Source organism: Ambystoma mexicanum, chromosome 12, assembly GCF_040938575.1.
Source record: "Ambystoma mexicanum isolate Mex_15411 chromosome 12, UKY_AmexF1_1, whole genome shotgun sequence".
Classification (NCBI taxonomy): Eukaryota; Metazoa; Chordata; class Amphibia; order Caudata; family Ambystomatidae; genus Ambystoma; species Ambystoma mexicanum.
This window is the reverse complement of record NC_090936.1, coordinates 682246711-682265656: the sequence shown is the minus strand read 5'-3', so window position 1 is coordinate 682265656 and position 18946 is coordinate 682246711. Positions and strand designations below refer to the sequence as shown.

Genomic DNA, 18946 nt, shown 5'->3' with positions numbered 1-18946 from the left:
AAACCAGTAGGATGTGTATTGGATTTGAGAAACCAACCAGTATTTAAAAAAATCGGGAGCCCCAAAGCCGTCGTCAGCCATTGGGGTAGATAAGGTCCCGAGCTTGAGCCTGACCGCACCCGAATGCCATAAAAAAGAGTTAATGCTGCGTGTCAATGCTTGGAAGAAACCCTCGCCCGGCCACAGGGGAACGTTGGTGAACCTGTATAGTGATTGGGGTAATACTATCATTTTCAATAACCCTATTCTACCTGCTAGGGAGATCGGCAATTTGCTCTATGCCAGAGTCTTAGCCGCCAGGTGCGCAAGGTAGTTTTAATAGTTCTCCTCGAGGGTCGACTCAAACTGACGTGTTATTTAAATCCCCAGATAAGTGAACTTCGATTGCTCCCACGTGAACCCCATAGTGTCAGGGGGCGGAAGGGTGCATTCTGTGAGCGGAAAAAGCGTAGATTTTGCGCAGTTCGCCTTGAGGCCTGAGATGTGCCCGAAGTGGATAACATCTTTCAATATCGGAGGTAAATTAGTAGAGAGGACCGCACAAGAAGGAGTGCATAGAGGGATACAATATCGGCTTGACCCGCCAAGCGAAGCCCTCTATGCGAGTGGAGTTGTCGAAGCATGTCGGCGAAAGGTTCTATCGCTATAGCGAAAATCAGGGGAGAGAACGGACAGCCCTGTCTAGTTCCCCTGGCAATATTGAAGAATGGGGAGCATCTGTCCTCCGTGCGGACACTGGTCACAGGGCCTGAGTAAAGCATCTTGACCCAGGAGCGAAAAACCGGCCCGAATTTGCACTGTTCGAGTACCCGCCAGAGGTATCTCCAAGAGACTGAATCAAATGTTTTCTGCATGTCGAGGGTGGCAGCGACCGCATGCACATTGGGGCTAATCCTGCTAATTATATTAAAGAGCCGTCTAAGGTTCAGAGCGATGGAGCATCCTGGAATGAATCCCGCCTGGTCCGGGTGTATAATAGATGGCATACAGGAGGCAAGCCTGGTCGCTAACATTTTGGCAAACATTTTTGTATCACAGTTTATGAGGGAAAGTGGGCGATATGAGCTGCACTGGGTGGCTGGTTTACCAGGTTTGAGCAATACTGTAATTGTGGCTTCGCGGAGTGAATGGGGGAGTATGCCTGCCTCCACCGATTCCTCCCAAAGAGCTATTAAGTGAGGGAGTAGGAGAGTCTTATAGCATTTATAGAACTCCGCCGGGATGCCATCGGAGCTGGGAGCCTTCCCCGAGGAGAGAGAGTCTATGGCCTCCGTAAACTCCTCCGGGGTGAGTGGAGAATCGAGGGAACCAGCGGTCTCGGGAGAGAGGACCGTTAGGGGAAGAGCAGCGAGATAGGAGTCCACCTCCGCCTCCGTGGCCTCGTCCGAATTGGAGTATAGGGCTTCGTAAAAAGCAAAAAACTCTGAATTGATGGCCTGTGATGTGATAGCTAAGGAGCCATCCGGACGAACAATCCCAGGTATATGTGGAGCACCCAGCTCATGACGGACAAGTCTAGCAAGGAAACGGCCGGGGCGCTCGCCCTCTCCGTATCTCCTCGCCAAGCCGAGGCTATCTAGGAAGTTTTGTTCTCGTTCCGCCAGAGAACGAAACACGTCCAGCTCCACTCCTATAGCTGCAAGGGTTGCAGGGGTTGAGGACTGCGAACATTGGGCCTCCAGGGTCGATAGCTTGGTTTCGCTGACAGCGATATCCCTTCGAATTGTTCTAAGTATGCCACACTCTTTGGACAGTGCTATGCCCCTAATATATGCCTTAAAGGCCTCCCACAGGGTAGCCTGCGAGGACACTGAGTCCTTGTTTATTTAAAAAAACTCCTCAATGGCTACCTCGAGCTCCGATCTGAACAGAGGGTCAAGGAGAGAATGAGGTTTCATCCTCCAGCGTCTGGTACGGTCACAGTCCAGCCCCCAGCCCATGGGGATGGTCACCAGGGAGTGGTCGGATAGGGTACTAGGGAGGATCGTTAAATGTACCACATTTTTAATCAATACATCAGAGATTACCCACCTATCAATTCGGGAATAGGAATCATGGACTGAAGAGTAAAAGGAATAGGCACGGGAATCAGGGTAGAGTAGTCTCCATGCGTCCACGACCGCTAGGCGGGGAAAGGACGACAGTGCAGCATAGGCTGCCCTAGTGAGTTGGCGGGGTCTGGACCCAGATCTGTCAAGGACTATATCAAAAATGGTGTTGAAGTCCCCACCCCAGAGGATAGCAACCAAAGGGAAACCATCCAGAAGGGACGCGAGGTGTGTGAAAATCTCCGGGTCATCTATGTTGGGACCATAGATGTTCAGCAAGATCACCTCCCTATTCTGGAGTGTAGCATGGAGTAGTACATATCTACCCTGGGGGCATATTTGTGAAGAAATTAGTGTAAATTTAAGACTCTTATGAATAATGGTCATAACCCCACGACTTTGAGTAGAGAAGTTGGTGAAGTATCTCTGGGGGCCCCAGGTTCTGGCAAATCTCATACAATGTTCAGAGCGCGCATGCGTCTCCTGTAAGAAAAGGATCTTGGATCCATACAGTTCCGCTTGCAGCTGTATCTGTCTCATTTTTTTAAAATTGCCCAGTCCCCTCACATTCCAGCTCATGAAAGTTAGATTGTTCTCCGTCAAAGGAGCGGTGGCGTTCATATCGCCAGGATGATAATGTCCAGTGGGCCGATGTAGCGGATCTGTAGCCCCATTAACACTGCATTGCCCCTGCAGTCCGCCCTCGCCGCCAGCGCCAAACTTTTTTATAACAAAACACCCATCACAACCCGCCCCCACCCACATCCCTCCCCCAACTAGAGGAATGACAACCCCAAAACCCCTTAACCAAATCCAAACCAGTGGCATCAACGCCTGGGGGCCGGACTGATGTCGGCGCTCCGGGCCTGTGGCAGATCCAGCGAGAACATGGTGCCTACAATGAAGCTTCGGACGTAACTTGACAACGATATTTGGCACAGTTTAACTTGGCACAGACTTGCAGAGTAATCAGACTAACATTTGTTGAGAAGTACAAGTGTGGTATATTCTTGGCGTCGGGGGAAAGCCGGGGAAAGTGGGAGTGGAATGAAATGCAAGAAACAGAATTCCAGAAGATAAGACTCCTTGTCCAGCAATGCCACCGTGGCCTTCTTTGACATGTCACGGAAGACGGAGCTGCTGGTCGATGCCAGTCCAGTTGGACTAGGAGCAAGTCTAACCCAGAGTAAGCAGGATGGAACAATAGTTCCCATTGCATTTGCCAGCCGGGCACTCACCCCAACTGAAGGAAATTAATTTGCACATAGAGAAGGAAGCTCTGGCCATAATATGCAGTTGCCAGCACTTTCATGTATACATTGTGGGTCACCCCGTGAAATTACTAACAGATCACAAACCCCTGATCCCAATATTCAAAGGATCGGCACCACATTCCCCTGCCAGGATAGATCGATGGATGCTCTAACTACAACAGTTCAATCTGGAAGTACAGTACCGAGCAGGAGCGGACAACCCTGCATACTTCCTGTCACAGCACCTGAGACCCGATACCATAATGGAATGCAAGGCGGCCAAGGAAACAGATGAACATGTATGCCACATTAATGCATGTGTCAGGCCCAAAGCAATGAGACTAGAAAAAATTGTCTCAGAAACAAATGACAAACATGCCTACAAATCGCCAAAGAAGCCATACCGACAGGCAAATGGAAGACCTTTCTCACAGCAGTTGCACATCGAACACCACAAGCACAATAACTGAAGCAAACACTGTTTGGGATCAGACATGAGCTGTCGGTCTCCCCGGAAGGACTGATCTTCAAAGGACACTGCATCATAGTGCCCTCCAACCTGCAAGACAGAACACTCCAACGTGTGCCTGAAGGGCACCAAGGGATAGTGAACACACAAGCGTTCCTCAAATTACAAGTATGGATGCCCCAAATACAACAAAAAGTAATATCCCTGGTGGAGACATGTGCCTTATGCCAAGCTACCCGCTGGCCAGGACCACCAGAGCCCATGGCCTGCCCACCCAGAAGTAAACGCAGGTGGGAGGCAGTAAGTGTGGACTTCTGCACGATTGCTAACGAGGCCTACCCCCTAGTAGCGGTGGATGAATGTACATGATACCCCGAAGTTGAACCAGTCAAGTCCACTGACACAGCCTCTGTGACAACTGCACTGGAGAAAATGTTCACAGTCCATGGCATCCCATCAGCGCTCAAAAGTGATAACTGCCCACCGTTCAGAAGTAAGGAGTTCCAACGTTTCCTCGACAACATGGGAGTCCAACACCCCCACATCACCCCAAACTGGTCCCAAGCCAATGGACACGGTGAGAGATTCATGGCATCCATCAACAAATGTGTGCAAATCGCCAAAGTGAGAGGGCAACCTTGGCTGTCAGAACTGTACCGGTTTCTCTGGATTTACCACCAGACACCTCACTCAGCCATGCAAGTGTGCCCCGCAGCACTCATGTTTGGGGTGCTCATTGAGTCAGGGCTTCCCCTCTACCACTCCTGGTGCCCTCCGCACACAGACCTGGAGCAGGTAGAACAGATGAGACAAGAACATAATGCAAAGGAAGATCGCACAAGAAGAGCAACACCAAACCACCTACAGGTAGTGGACACGGCACTCCTCAAGAACCAAGCTCCTCCCAAAAAATGGGGCACCTCTACGAGGCACTACCCTGGAGGATGACTTATCAAGAGCATGGGCTTGTAACAGTTCCTCGGGGCTCTGAGACAGTCTCACAGAACGTGTTTCATTTCAAGCGAATTCCAATCACCACCTGGCGCGGGACCCAGGATGAAGGAACACCCATGTGCGCAAACCCCGTAACAACGGAGCAAATGCCCCAGATAGAGGTCCAAGAAGAATCAACAAGAACACTGGCAGGAAGAAGCCCAAGTAGAGATGAAACCCAGATAAACCCCACTGGGCACGCCACCCTGAGGAGAGAAGACAGGGGATAATACTAGCTTCTCCGGCAACCTGCACCCTCCAAGCGCCTGCATGGATTCATCTTAAATGGCATCTAATGGAAGGCGGGAACCGCTGAGAGTCAGAACTAGAGACAGTAAGACTCTAAAACTAAATGTGTGCAAATAATGCTTGTGGACACACAACACGAAAAAACTGTTATAATGCTTGAAAATGTTCTTTTTGTTATCCAAGTTGGGGAGGGATGTGATAATCACGTGATGGTAAGAGCCCACGTGAACGCAACTATAAAAGGGAGTCGGAAAGCCCGCCAAGGACACTGCTAAGGACACTGCCGCTACCGAACTACATGCAGTTTCTGTGTCACTCACACATGCACCAGGAATCCCTTGCCAAAGGGTGCCCCCAAGTGCCTAACAGCAAAGCAGCCACGATTTCGTTGTTGTTGTGTGTATAGTTTTGGGCTTATTTCTAAGGCAATCTGTGCATGCTTCAGTGAAAAAATGAAGCAACCCGCATTACCTTAGAAAAAGAACTAAAGGACGTGTAAACTCACAATGTTAAGAGCCAAGTGCCACTAGATGTCCGGGCCAAGCAGCCCACTGAAGAAGCAACTGTGAACATAAAAGTAAGTAAAACAAGCAAAGGTTTTTACATGCCTGTACGTTTGATGGTGTTGCAATGTCAGTGTGTATGTGTGAACGATTAATGATTTTTAATGTGAGTGAGGTTGTTTATCTTTGTGTGAGTGAGAGTGTGTGTGTGTGTGTGTTTTGTGTGTGGGTTAGAAAGATGTGTGTTTGTGTGTGTGTGTGTGTGTGTGTGTGTGTGTGACCTGTGAAGTGCAAACAGAAATGTTGTAATATTTGCTCATTTGAGGCTGGTAAATGTGTGAAGTGTAAATTTTAAAAAAATGAATTGGCAGCAGAAATAACCAAATGCAGCTTTTAATGCTCGGGATTAGGGTTCACCACTAAATTCCCAACTGTATTTTCTATAAACAAAACATCCAGTCTGTTCATGAGCATGTAGCCATCTGCAATGAAAAAAACATCAGGTATGCCCCTGAGGGAAAGGTTTCATACTTCAGGGTCAAGAATAGCATCTTTGCTAATTAGATTCCAGGCAACAAGACACCTGGCACAAGCTCCTTTGCGCAGTCTGCGGTAATTAAGGGAGAGCACATGCACAGTTTTCTCAGACACTGTAACCATCTCTCTTGGAATACATACATAGCACAACCTAGCTCTGTGCATCACAAAATGATAACTGTTTAGTGAGTCAGGCACTGTGTCAAAAACATCTTGTTTTTTTCTATTGTAATAATGGAGCAGGGGGTTGCACCATGTCTGGGCACATCCTTACCCATTCCTCAGTATGCTCGAAGATGCAAGCTGAGACCTGGCCTATAAACAGTTCATAAAACACTAAGGGCCATGCAGCCACAATTAAGAGTAGCATATGTTGTGCGAGGTGCCAGGTAGTTTTATTCACATAAGTAGGAGGCTGCTACATACACAGGCAGGGAATAATTAAATGGCGACTTGCAGTAGACACGAAGTACACTAACATGAAATGACATGAAGAAAACAACATGGCAGAGAATGAATAGAAGTTCTGCCGTTACTCAGACCAAACTCTGCTAGGCTTCAATTCTGAAATACTGTAGTCTGACATACAATTGCTTAAAACAGGTTTCTCGGCCTTATGATGCCCAGACAAGCCCCAGACACCAAAGTCTGTGTGTTGAGGGGAGTTCTGCTCAGAAAGCTGAAACCACACTGGATAATGCTTACCCGGGAGAACAGCGTACACTTATTGAATTTCATTATTTTCAGTTGGTAGCAGTGAGAAATATACATATCCTAGAATGGCAGGTGCAGGTAACTATCGTGCCAAGTGGTCCCATAACGAACAAATACACATCGCCCAAAGTGGCTGCCGAAGGAAAGCACACACACGTTAGGAGAGCAGAAAATCCAATAAATAAATGGAATTGAGTTCTGAACAGTGGTCCTCTTCCACGTGATTCACACAATGATAATTTACTTAAGGCCAAATTGGATAGTGCACCTTCTAATTTCCTAGTACATCCGGACATAGAGATGACACGCCAAGGCCACGAGCAGACTGGCAGATAAGACCTCATACCAGGGAACGGTATCAGGTAATATAATCGTGGCGGAAATGTTCTGGTAAAAAAATATTGCGGCAAAAATGCCACCGTTTCACCCGGTAAAAGTGTGCCCCATTATACCATTTAAGGGGAGCAGGGGTTGCGGGGGTGTCCCCCGCTCCCCTTAAATGGTATAATGGGTCCGGGGGTTGCCCCCACATGTTTTACATTGACTGCGGTACAAAAACGGCGGCATTTTTGCCGCGATATTTTGTTATCACAGCAATTTTTGCCGTGATTATATCACATGGAACCCAGGGAACAGAGGGGAGTAGCTATATTAAACTGCATGATAGTGGTTTAACTGAAATAAATCAGTTTTACAATATTCTTCCATATGTTCAATACACTACTATCAAATATGAGAATAGAAGTATGTTGTGATTGTACTAACTATGACATCAACTGTGATGATTTCTTCCTTTATTTTTTGATTGTCTTTTGTATGCTTTACCAGCAGTTGTCTATATTCGAAATAAAGCTGGGTTTTCTTGTGCACCCGGAGTTACTCTGTTTATTGAGTTTTTCCCTTTATTGGTATATTTGGGCCTATCTTAACACTACTATAAAACAAAACACGAGCCATACACAAAAAAACACAAGTTACATCCTCTGCATACACATGTGTGAGCCACCAATGGAATTCTGGTCCACACACTGTGCTAATTAATCTTGGCTCCCCGCCCCCTCACTCTTATGTTGCATTGAGTGAGAAAATTTAGGAGTGTTCCTAAGTGGAAAGTACACAAGCAATGTGAAGCTTCTGTGCTGCTGTATCAAAATCTGCGATTGAAACGTTAACACCCTGATTATTGTGGCCGTGAACACAGCTTCACTGGGATATTATGTGCTCCCTCACATATGCTCAGAAGAGTGTTATTACAGCATGTCATTTTCCATACATGTGCGCATACAGTGCACACAAGCACAAACAGATGCATGAGTAAAATAGACATTTCTGTGCAATTATGTGTGCACTTCTATGTTTAACCGATGTACCAATGCTCGAGGTATAGCACATGCAGTAATACAATGAGCAATGAATGCATACATATGGTAAAACATGGCTAAATCCCACTTACATACTTATTCACAAAGACTGGAAAGAGCCAGTACTGGGTAAACAGTTGTTTTTAATGCTTCAGCAATTATGTGGTCTTCCCTTTGCCACCAGAAACAGTATGCATGGCTGCATGGAGAACGGCTTTGTTAAGGGTCAGAGAAGATCAAGTTATTCCACCTAGGCAGCATCTTTAATTCACTTGATGGCCTAACCCTCTACATTCATAAGCTTTTAATATTGACTACTATTATTATTAGGGTATTTTTGGAGCACAGACTTAGCTTCAAGAAGCAACAGAGAGCTTTACAATCATAGGTGGGGCAGCATGGTGATGGAAGCAGATAACACAAGGAAGTGAGGAGCTAACAAGGAAGGGGCAGGGGGAGGGGTGAAATGTGTCATCAAGCGATCTACAAGAAACCAGGAGAGGCAACAGTGGATAGAGGAGGGTGTGTGCACCTAGGTGTTATTGAGGAGCCATTCCTTGAAGGGGATGGTATTTAGCTCCATCCTGATCTGTAGAAGCGAAGGGGTGAATCCTTGGGGTCATCATCGACTGTACTCTCTCCTTCAACTCTCACATTTCAAACATCTCTAAAAAGTCTATCAGCTACACCTCCTCAGAGATACTCTACTGTTTCTCACTTTCTCCCCAAAGGCTCACTGTCTCCAGAGCAGTGGTTCTCTCCAGGCTGGACTTGTGCAACAGCCTCTTCCTGAACCTCCCTTCTTCTGCCCTGCGCCCCCTGCAACTTATCCAGAACAGAACCGCAAGACTTATCCTTGGTCTCAAGGCCAGGGACAACATTTCTCCGGCACTGAAATCCGATCACTGGCTCCCAGTGGTGGCAAGGATCAAATTCAAGACCCTTTGCATTGTTCACAAGGCTTTCTGGGGCCTGGGACCTACCTACTTGCAATGCTGTATACCTAAATACTGTCCCTCACGAGCCCGCTGCTCATCCACCTCCAACCTCCTACAAGTGAGCTGGTTCTCCAAGCAGAGATTTGAAGGGAGATCCCTACCCTCAGCAGGTGCCTCGCTCTGGAATAGCCTCCCTGCCACCCTCCATCTTGAGCCAGATCTCCTTAAATTCCGGAAACACCTCAAGACTTTCCTCTTCCTCTCTTCCTTTTCTCTCCCTCTACCCTGCTCGCATACTTCTCGGCTTTTTCCCTTTCTCACTCCTCCGTACATCATGCTGACTGGCCGCCGGGTGTACCTCAGAGTCTCATTGGTCCCCGGTACCCCCGCCAGTCCTCCCTCCCTCTTGTCTCAGGGCCCTACAGCTTACCTACTTAATGCACTTGAGAAATTAACCCAAGAGAGTGGCTCTCTCTGCACTTACCCCAGTCTCAACCGACCGGGTGCACTTGATCCTCCCCCTCCCTGTGACCCTCTGTGGACTTGCTTGCTCTGTACGCACCTCACCGAAGATCATATGTCTGTTCTCCCTTGTTTTCACCCATTAATTGCACTGTTTAAAACTGCAGAATCGCCGTCTGGCCTAATTGCTGTCCTCCAAACTGTTAAGTGTACTTTTTTACGCACTTACTCTGCCTGTGCAGACTACTATCGTCTCAAAATTCCAAGGGCTCTGAGCGACTGTTTTTTTCCCCATCATACCATCCTCCTTGAGCGCTTTGAAACACTTGCCTGTGTGTAGGTGCTACATAAATAAACAATAACATACCACACCATGTTGATGGGGAGGAGGTTCCAGAGTTGGCACATTGGCAGAAAAGGCTGGTCTTCTTGTTCTTTCCTTCCTGCACCAACAGACTTCATATCTGCACATGTCCTTATTTCTGGTGAATCGCAGGCCTCCAGAGATGCAGAGTTTCTCAGTGAGGTAGCTGGGGACTTCAGGGTGACAGCCTACTATATGATGCAGCAGGATTTGAAAATATGGTCTTGCAGTGGGAGTCAGTGTAGTTCGATGAGGCTTGGGCAGATGCAGTCAGAGTATTTTGATAAGGGCATGCAGGACACATTTTAGGGATGCCAGGGTACTAGTGGCCAAAAGGCCTTTCGAAAGGGCATTGACACCATCCATGTGGAAGGGGACAAAGGCTTGGAGAGCAGATCTGAAGTTGGTTTCTGGGATGAAATGCTTGATTTTTCACAGGAGAGAAAGTTGGCACCAAGCAATTTGTGTTTTGTGCATTACCTTTTAGTCTGTTGTTACTGGGAAACCGTATTATCTAGAAAAAAGCTGCAGACATCTAGGGATCTGACAATAACATGAAGCTCAGAAATTCTCTGTCAAAATACTACTAAATTGTGGCATGCTATTGTATCTACCGTGCATCTTCTGTTGCAGCTCCGCTGGCTCAGAATTCCCCTTTTGCTTCTTTCGCCTCCAGCCCTTGATTTTATTTTACAAAGATTTGCAGATGTATTTAACTTAAGCCAGGCTTAATATAGTACATTGTCATGCATTGTCAGCTGTAATCATTTTTTATGAGACTGATGAGATTGTAGTGTACATATTTTATAATCTTTGACTACTTAGGACTCTGATTTTCAAGCACTTTCAAGTGAACAGCTCACTATATGAAAGCCTTATTGTGTTTACGGCAAACCACAGAGGGCATCTCCTCTTATAGTAAGAGCAATGGCCACTCATCTTTTTTGGCAGAGATTTCACCGCACACAGTGAAGGCAATGGCTGTGAAGTCTTGTGCTTTATACTCTGCTCAAAACATGAATCTAAAGCATCGATGAGGTGTACCAAAATCTGTGAGTAACTTTGTAGGCCATATTGACCAAAGGATCCCCTTTTAACAGGACCAAACCATTCAGAGGGGTGTTGAATCCTTAGTCCGAATGTGGATCCAACATATGGTTATTATAAAAATTTTGAAAGAACTAACCTAGTTGACCAAGATAAAAACAATCTTAAGGGTTCCATGTCATTTTACCAACCGGAATTACTTCCAACTAATTTACTCCGAAGTAATTCCTTGATTAAAACTCAAAGGTTTTTTGATTTATCTGGGGGTTCCCCTACACCAAGCACCTCCCCACCCCTTTTTAACCACTTATCCCCAAACCCTATATATTTTGATGAGTTTTTTTGAAGGAATTACTTTGAGGTAAATTACTTTGAAATAATTCCTGTCGGTAAAACAATGGGATACAATGTTAAGTCACTGAAAAGGAACACACGTTTATTTTATTTATATATAGGGAGGAACAATGCTCATTTGACCACAAAAGAACATACAACAGATAAGGAATCGGATTTGACGGGACGCAGTGAGCTTCTTACAATGTGGTGAATTTGAGGGACATTCTGACCAGGTTGTGGAGGGGAGTAAATGGAACAGTCACAGGGGACAATAAATGGGTGAACATACATCGACTGAGGACAACCAACATTCGACAGTTCAAAGTTTTGGTAGGTGGTATGCCAGCTTTGTTAGGGATGTGACCAAGATGGATGAAGTGCTAGAGTGGAGGCAGAGAAGGTGAGGGACAGAGGCAGGTTAGAGGTAAAGTAAACATGTTAGTTAGAAGGAAGATGAGAGGTAGGTTAAGCAGGTAACTTGGCGGTGAGGAGGTAGATTTTTAGTTTGGTTTTGAACAAATGGGCGTTGGCTGTTTCTTGGATGTCTGGGAAAGAGAATTCCATGCAATTGGAGCAAGAAAAAACAAAGAGTAGAAGAGAGAGGAAGCATAGCAAAGTGGGGGCGAGGTGCCGCAAGGGTTGTCGAGGAAGCAGAACAGAGATTGCAAGAAGACTAAGATTACGAGAAGATTGCGAGAAACCTTTGCTGGTTTAATGGGATTCAACGGGCAAGATGTGACGTGCAACCTTTCTTGAGAACTTCCTTGTGGAGAGCCGAACAGTGCCCAAGGAATTAGAGGCCCAGTGCTCCTTACGGTTAAACTATTTGATTCAAGTAATCGTAAGGGTTTCATAGGAGAGAACCCCACATTCACCCAGACATTTTGTGTTTAAATCCTTTAATGTTTTGGGCAAGTATTTCTGTTCCAGTGTCTGGAATAATAATTTGCCACAAATGTACTCACAATGTGCCTCTTGTGCTACAAAGAAAGCGTGTTGCGAAAATGTGTGGTTCACACATTTTTGGCACTTTATTAATGCCATGGGCAAGTGTGACTAGGTCTGCCTCTATCAGCAGTTTAGTGCTTGTGCTGCTCAGAAAGATGTTGGGCCTCACTACGCGTCCAGCGGTTACCCTGCCGGTGCTACCGGTGGGTTGCCACCGGACCCGTAAATATGTAGCGGTGCCTGACTTCCCGGTGCCACTGGGAGATTACAACTCCGGTGGCCCGGACAGTCAGGCGCTGGTAAAATGTAAGTCCCTATTCCCATAGAGTCCCTCTATGGTAGTGGGGACACAGAAGCACCAGCGCCGTTGCTAACAGTGCCGGTGCTTCCGTTACCGGTCTACCTACCAGGGCTGGACTGCCCCACCGGGACACCGGGACATCCCCCCGGTGGGCCTCTGGCCGTAGGGCCTCTTTGGTGTGGAAGGACACACATTGCGTGAGCGCCACATCTGCCTGGGTGGTTTGCTCGGAATTGGCTGCCTGCAATGCCGGCTGCCAACACAAACCGATGCAGGCGCTTCATATTTTTTTTTCCTTCTCAGCAGGGCTGGGCATGGAAAGTGTTCGCCTGGTACAGGGCGTCACGGCTGGAACTCGGTATGAAATGAGCGGCTGAGGACTTTGGGAGCGCGGACTGCAGCCCCCCTCCGCTTCGTGTGCTGGCCGGAGGAGGTGTGAAGGCCCCCAGGGAGTCCAGCGCTCTAAGGAAGAAACCCGGCGCCGCAGCGACTCGCTACATGCTTTTCAAGTGTGTGTCTGCCGCGCACCGGGCATGCACAGCCCGAAGCTCTGCAAGAGAAGGGCTTCCGGCAATGAAACTGACTCGGTTGAAATACACATACAACCACGAAGCAGCCTCAGCGCGAACTGATATTGACGCGTCAGGGATTACAATTTAATATGAAGCGGTGTTAATGTTTCCCAGGCCCCATAGCGATACCAGCATAGTGCACGGCAGAGGGGTACAGAACTACATGAGCCAGTTTCGCTCACACAGTTGAGCAGTGTTCTGACTCATTACTGAGAGTCACTACGAACGTCCTTTTATGAAGAACATAAGGTGGGAAGCAAAGCATAAATCCCTTGATTTTGTAAGGCGGCCTAGGTAGCACAGTGGCTACAGCCGCCCCGTTTTGACATCTGTACAGGGCCTGCCGACGCAGGTTCGAATCTCGACATGGACAAGCTTGGGTTTTCGTTGCCTTCCGAGGTTCACAGGACATACGAGCGCGTGTGCTGCCGGGAGGAGGTGTGAAGGCCCCCGGGGAGTCCAGCACTCGGAGGAAGAAACCTGGCGCCGCAGCGATTTGCTACATTCAAGTAAGTTTCTGCCGCGGCGCCGGGCATGCACAGCCCAAAGGGAGAAAGGTTACAACACACTCCGTAAAGAACCTAATCAACGCATAAGTCCCTCTGTTGTTAAGGCTACATAGATAGCCCTCTTTGACATTTGTGTTTATAAGTATAAGTAAATGGGTCACAGCATACCGCGTCAAGGAAACGGGGAAAGAAGGCACCACATCACAGCCTCACGTGTCACTGAAAGCCACAGTGATATCACGATGCGGGCAGTTTGGCCAAATAAAGTTAACAAGCCATTAAATGTCAAGGCTAATAGGATAGGATAGCACAGCAAGTAGAGTACTTGCATTTGACATCTGTGCGGAGCCTGCCGATCCACGTTCGAATCCCAGCAGGGCCAACCCGAGCTTTTGCATCCTTAAAACACACTGCATTTGGGAATATGTTTAGCCCATTTTTGGCAACACAAAGACATATCATGCAGAGTTTATGTATTTGCTAGGTTAACAAACGCGGGGTTCTTTCTTTTAAAACACAACGTTGTGCTAACAAACCGCGTTTGCAAACATGTTTTGTCCTAATGACATCTCGTGCATAGTTGGAATGTAATGTCGAATGCAAATGACAAATAATTGCAGATCTAAGAGTCCCACATCACTGGGGACGGTAGGCATATGCATGGCAAGGGCAAATAATAGTTAATATGGTACAAACCGCAGAACTTGCGCGAACGCCTGCTGCTAGCTAATGTTGCAGGTGTTTAAATCCAACCGCTTATACCGCAAATTCTATAAACAACCTTACAAGGCAAACTGTTAATTATACAATGTATTGTGCATGATACGATACAATTTTGAATGAACTAAAGACAAATGCTTGAAGCCCCATAAGTATCAAACCAGTAAGGATATTAGTAACTCACATGCCAGGGGCGGACAAGGGTTTTTGAGTAAGGTATGAAGCTCAGAACTGCTACAAACACCTATGCCAGCTAATAAGTATAAAAATACAAACTGCCATTGACCACAAATAATTTTCTGGGCCTTCCTAGGCCAACTTTACTTTATACGGGGCAGAGAGCCAGGCAGTTACCCAAAACGGGTGACAAATAAAATCTCAGCATGGAGTTGCACAGTACAAGGCTGGACTGGCCTATAGGGAACTCTGGAGATTTCCCGTTGGCCTCTGCACCCTGGGCCTCTTTTGTGTGGCATTTTCGAATTCTCCCATAGGAAAAGGGTTGGGCTTGCTGAAAATGTGTAATATGGGGCCACTTTGAAAATTATTTCCAGGGCCTCTTTTGATTCCCAGTCCACCCCTGCTGCCTACCGTGGCCGATGTGCCCGGCAGGGTCAGGCCTGTCGGGCACAGCGGCAGGCAGACTTGTAATATGCCGGTAACCTTACCAGCACCCTTGTTCCGGGACTGGCTAGGTCGTAATGAGGCCCCCTGTGTCATGCTTTGGATGGGCACACAAACAACAATTTGTTTAGTGCCAGATGTATACCAAAGCTCGTATCTCCATGCCAACGACTTTCAGCACCACCCAAAGGAGCCAAAACGAAACAGTGGGTGCTTTTTTTCTGGATTTCCTTAAGAAAATGTCAAACCTTTTAAAGTGCGATCCTTCTCCAGCGATTGTAAAAATGCCATTTATGAGCTTCCAAATATAAAACTTAAGTGCTGTACTCATTTTCACTTCGATTTCACATTGAGGCTTTTTTAAGGAAAATTGAACATGAACACCTATATATCTTGCTCTCCAGGAAAAGCTTTGCTGTGAAATGTCAGGAATTATAATTTCCCCAGTGTCCCCTGAAGTGTTGCCGTCTGGTTAAGGTTGAGAAAGATGTACTCATTTGCCTAGGCACCAGGTTTCAGCCCTTCACAGCAGTCACACACATGAAACCCGGCCAGGTACTTACTCGTGCATTATGGGGCGGACTACTGTGCTTCCATCCACGTGGGCAAAATAAAAAAGCGTGTACAGGTACGGCAGCAGTGTGTATCGGGTCCGCAGGGCCGATCTGGAAATCGCTGCAAACTCTTCATCGAACGATCCGGGATCTTGTTCCTGTCAAACAAACATGCGTTATGAGCGGGACCAATTTTATCTAAAATGATAAACAAACTGTCTTGAGTGGCACACAATTCTGGCCGCGAAAAGAGATGGCAAACAATAATGTCTACAACAGATCGCAAGAAACACACCCGCATTCGCATTTTGAAAATAAAAACCCGCAGTCAACAGTAAGAATAATTGTATATACTGAACATATTTCCGTTTGAAGAACTAGGCCAAACGTTCAACTATAGCACATGACAATATATATTTTATCATACACAATATAAAATGTCAGGATCAGTGCTTAATTTGTAAAACAAAAAAAATAAGGGCCAGTGTCCAAATATTGTCAAGTACACCTCTGCCACATGGTGGCAGGCAGCTCCTTGCCCACTGTTGCCACCATCCTTACAGTTTCAGCATATTTGGGCTTGAGGTTGCAACTTCGAGCAGTGCATTGGGGGTGATGGATGAACTATCCATGGCAGATGTGCAATTTACAATAAACATAATATGAAATAACATACACATGCAAGTTGTGTCTTAAAATAAGATAAGAGTTTAGGTGCTGCTCTAAACAGAACGCAGCTATGCCCCATGATAAAAATCAGACTAGCTGAACGCATAATCTCATACACAAGCTCCACCACTGGCAGAATGCAGACACCGAGGTCAGCGGCCTTGCTGCACACATTCTACTGACCTCACACAGCCCCTGCACCACGCCTAGCATTAGAATGCAGCTACACACCGCACTGGCTGCACACATACTGAGTGCATCCAAGCACTATATACTACCCTAGGATCTCCACTGACCTTGACTACAGTCCCTGAGGGCGTTCAAGCCACAGCGCTTTGAGATCATACCATTGGTATATAGGCGCTATGCAAATGCACAATAACATAACATAATATAACATCATCATCATTACCATTTTGATCGGATAATATAGGTGGCACGTGACACTTTTCGACAATCTATCCACAGAAAGAAGAGCAAACATTTTTCCTGGTATAGTAAACTGATGACCAAATGCAAGCAAAATAGTGAACTGGTGAACTTGCCTGTCAACACTGCCGCAAGACCTTGTATAGGTTGGCACTTATGACAAGCAGTCCTCTTCGGCAGGGGCCTTAATCTAGACCCTGGCCTTGCCCCTGTGTTGGTGCTGCTGGCTGGTGACTGTCAGGTTATCGACACACACTGCTGTCGTAGTGTCATTGCTCGTTTTGATAGTGTTGCTGCATCAGTGTCATGCAGGATGACCGGAACAGTGTGTGGGAATGCTCAGCATGAGCACTCAGCATTGTCCCTTTCCAACTCATCGTTGTCCATGAAGATGGATGACTAGCACTGAGATGCCCACCTGGGTCATCAGGTTTGTAAATAACAGGGAGCCAGTCCAGGCGCAGTGACCCTGGCCAGTGCACGCTGCTGCTTGTTGTGGGACTACGACTGACAGTTAAAATAATAAAGGTACAAAACAATCCACATCATAATCAAACTGAGTCTGAGACAATAAGTGCCAGGACTGAGCCCTGGCAAACATCACCGCTACTGATTGCTATACCAGAAATACTAAACATTCTGTAGTGCATTACATTAAGTCTTTCCCTACTCCCAAAAACAAAACCTGGTTATGGGATTTTGAGCAGATGTGCGGGTGCCTGCAGTCTTTTCCTGGCGTGTAAATGTCGGCATGACTCTAGAGCTGATGTTTGAGTCCCACGATTGAGGGACCATCAGATGCCTCAAAACCTAGACACGTTAAAGCAATATCTTGAAGTCAGATCCCTGTCTCCATCTACAGGAGCTATAAATACAGTATGGACTGAGAAAGATCCCCTAGAACGGTTGATGCACACATGCTGCAGGGCTGATGAGATGCTGCGACCTTCACATCTAATCTAGGGTCTGAGCTTTGCAAATTCCCCACCCTACTTTTAATACGCTGTGGCAAAATTCCCTGCCTGGCCATAGAGGTGAATGGTGGGTTAGCCAAGTGGCCCAGGTTCCTCCACCCACTGTGCAATGCTGACCCCCCAGGGTAGCGTGGAGCAGATTCCCAGGCTGCTCCCACCATGACACTGTTGGAAAGCAGATACAGACCACATTCCACCATAATATGGCGCTGTCCATGCAAGAGGCTCATGCAAAGTAACTTTGCCCCCCCCCAAGCCCTGCGACATGCTACGACGGCGGCGCACGTGCACAGTCAACAGACACTAGTAATGTCCCAAAGTATGGAAGCACACATTGCTACATGCAACTCCTCGCAGGTAGAAAGCTGCACTTTGGTCAGGGAGAGATCGTGAGGGGGTAAACCCGAGGAATGCGTAGGTCCGCTGCATTACATGTGGTTTACACATGGGAGTTGAAAATCCAAACTGTCCCCAGCCACCTATGAGAGCCCAGCCTGCAGTGTGAGTGAAGAGGCGGGACAGATATAATGGCAAGAAAACCAGAGGTATATTCAAGCTAACTAATCATCTTTGAAAGCACAAAGGCACACACACCTGAGAGGTGCGCTGGGATGGTCCTAGGAGGTTGGGGCCGGCCCTTTTAATAGTGGTGTGGGTGTTTGGTCCAGGAGACAGCTGGAGGTAGGGAGAGGCATAGAAAAAGAGATGGAAATGGAGATTAAAGAGAGGAGGAAATAGGAAACTGGGAAACGAATGAAGAGGAGAAGTGGCAGAACCCCACCCAATGGGTGGAAGGAGGAAAGTGAAAGGAGTGGAGCGGATAATGAGAAGAACCTCGTAAAGAGGAAGGAGGAAAGCATAATTGAGGTGGTTGGAAGTGACATTGAAGGAGGAGGGGAGAGAAGTAGAAAGGTAGTCGGTGGGAAGTCGGGGAAGAGGGAAGGTGAAAAAACGGAAAAAAGGGGATTTGTGAGGACACAAGAAGATTTACATTGGAGGAAGAGTTAAAAAGAAAGCTTGTGAGATGCAGAAGGCGGAGAGAGTAAAAGGAGAATTATCAGGTGTCAACTGAAGAGAAGATCATGGGGGGAGAGACCAAGGAAGGAGATTAAAGGTGTGACAGGTGGAAGTAGGCAGGTGTTTGAGGTGATAAGCAAATCATAAGTGAAAATGGGGTAGGCTTGGAAAGGATGGAGGAAAGAGTATGTTGTGAAGAATAATGGAGGTGCAAGTGAAGCTGACAAGTAGTAAGGAGAATTAAGAACTAGCATGGCAGGTCAGTCACACAGCAAACTCAGAGTATGGAGTGAGAGGAATCAGAGAATGATCGTGACGAGAGTGCCTAAAACAGAGTTGCAAGACTGCAAAGGTG

General features: G+C 46.9%; 1 protein-coding gene across 1 annotated transcript in view; it reads right to left on the bottom strand.

Annotated features, from left to right (window-relative positions):
• LOC138513998 (lysosomal alpha-glucosidase-like) overlaps positions 1-18946 on the bottom strand; it is a 1078298-nt gene that overhangs the window by 385399 nt on the left and 673953 nt on the right. The window contains exon 16 of the mRNA XM_069629222.1: positions 15512-15660. Coding sequence (XP_069485323.1) covers positions 15512-15660 — 149 coding nt within the window. The remainder of the gene's footprint in view (positions 1-15511; positions 15661-18946) is intronic.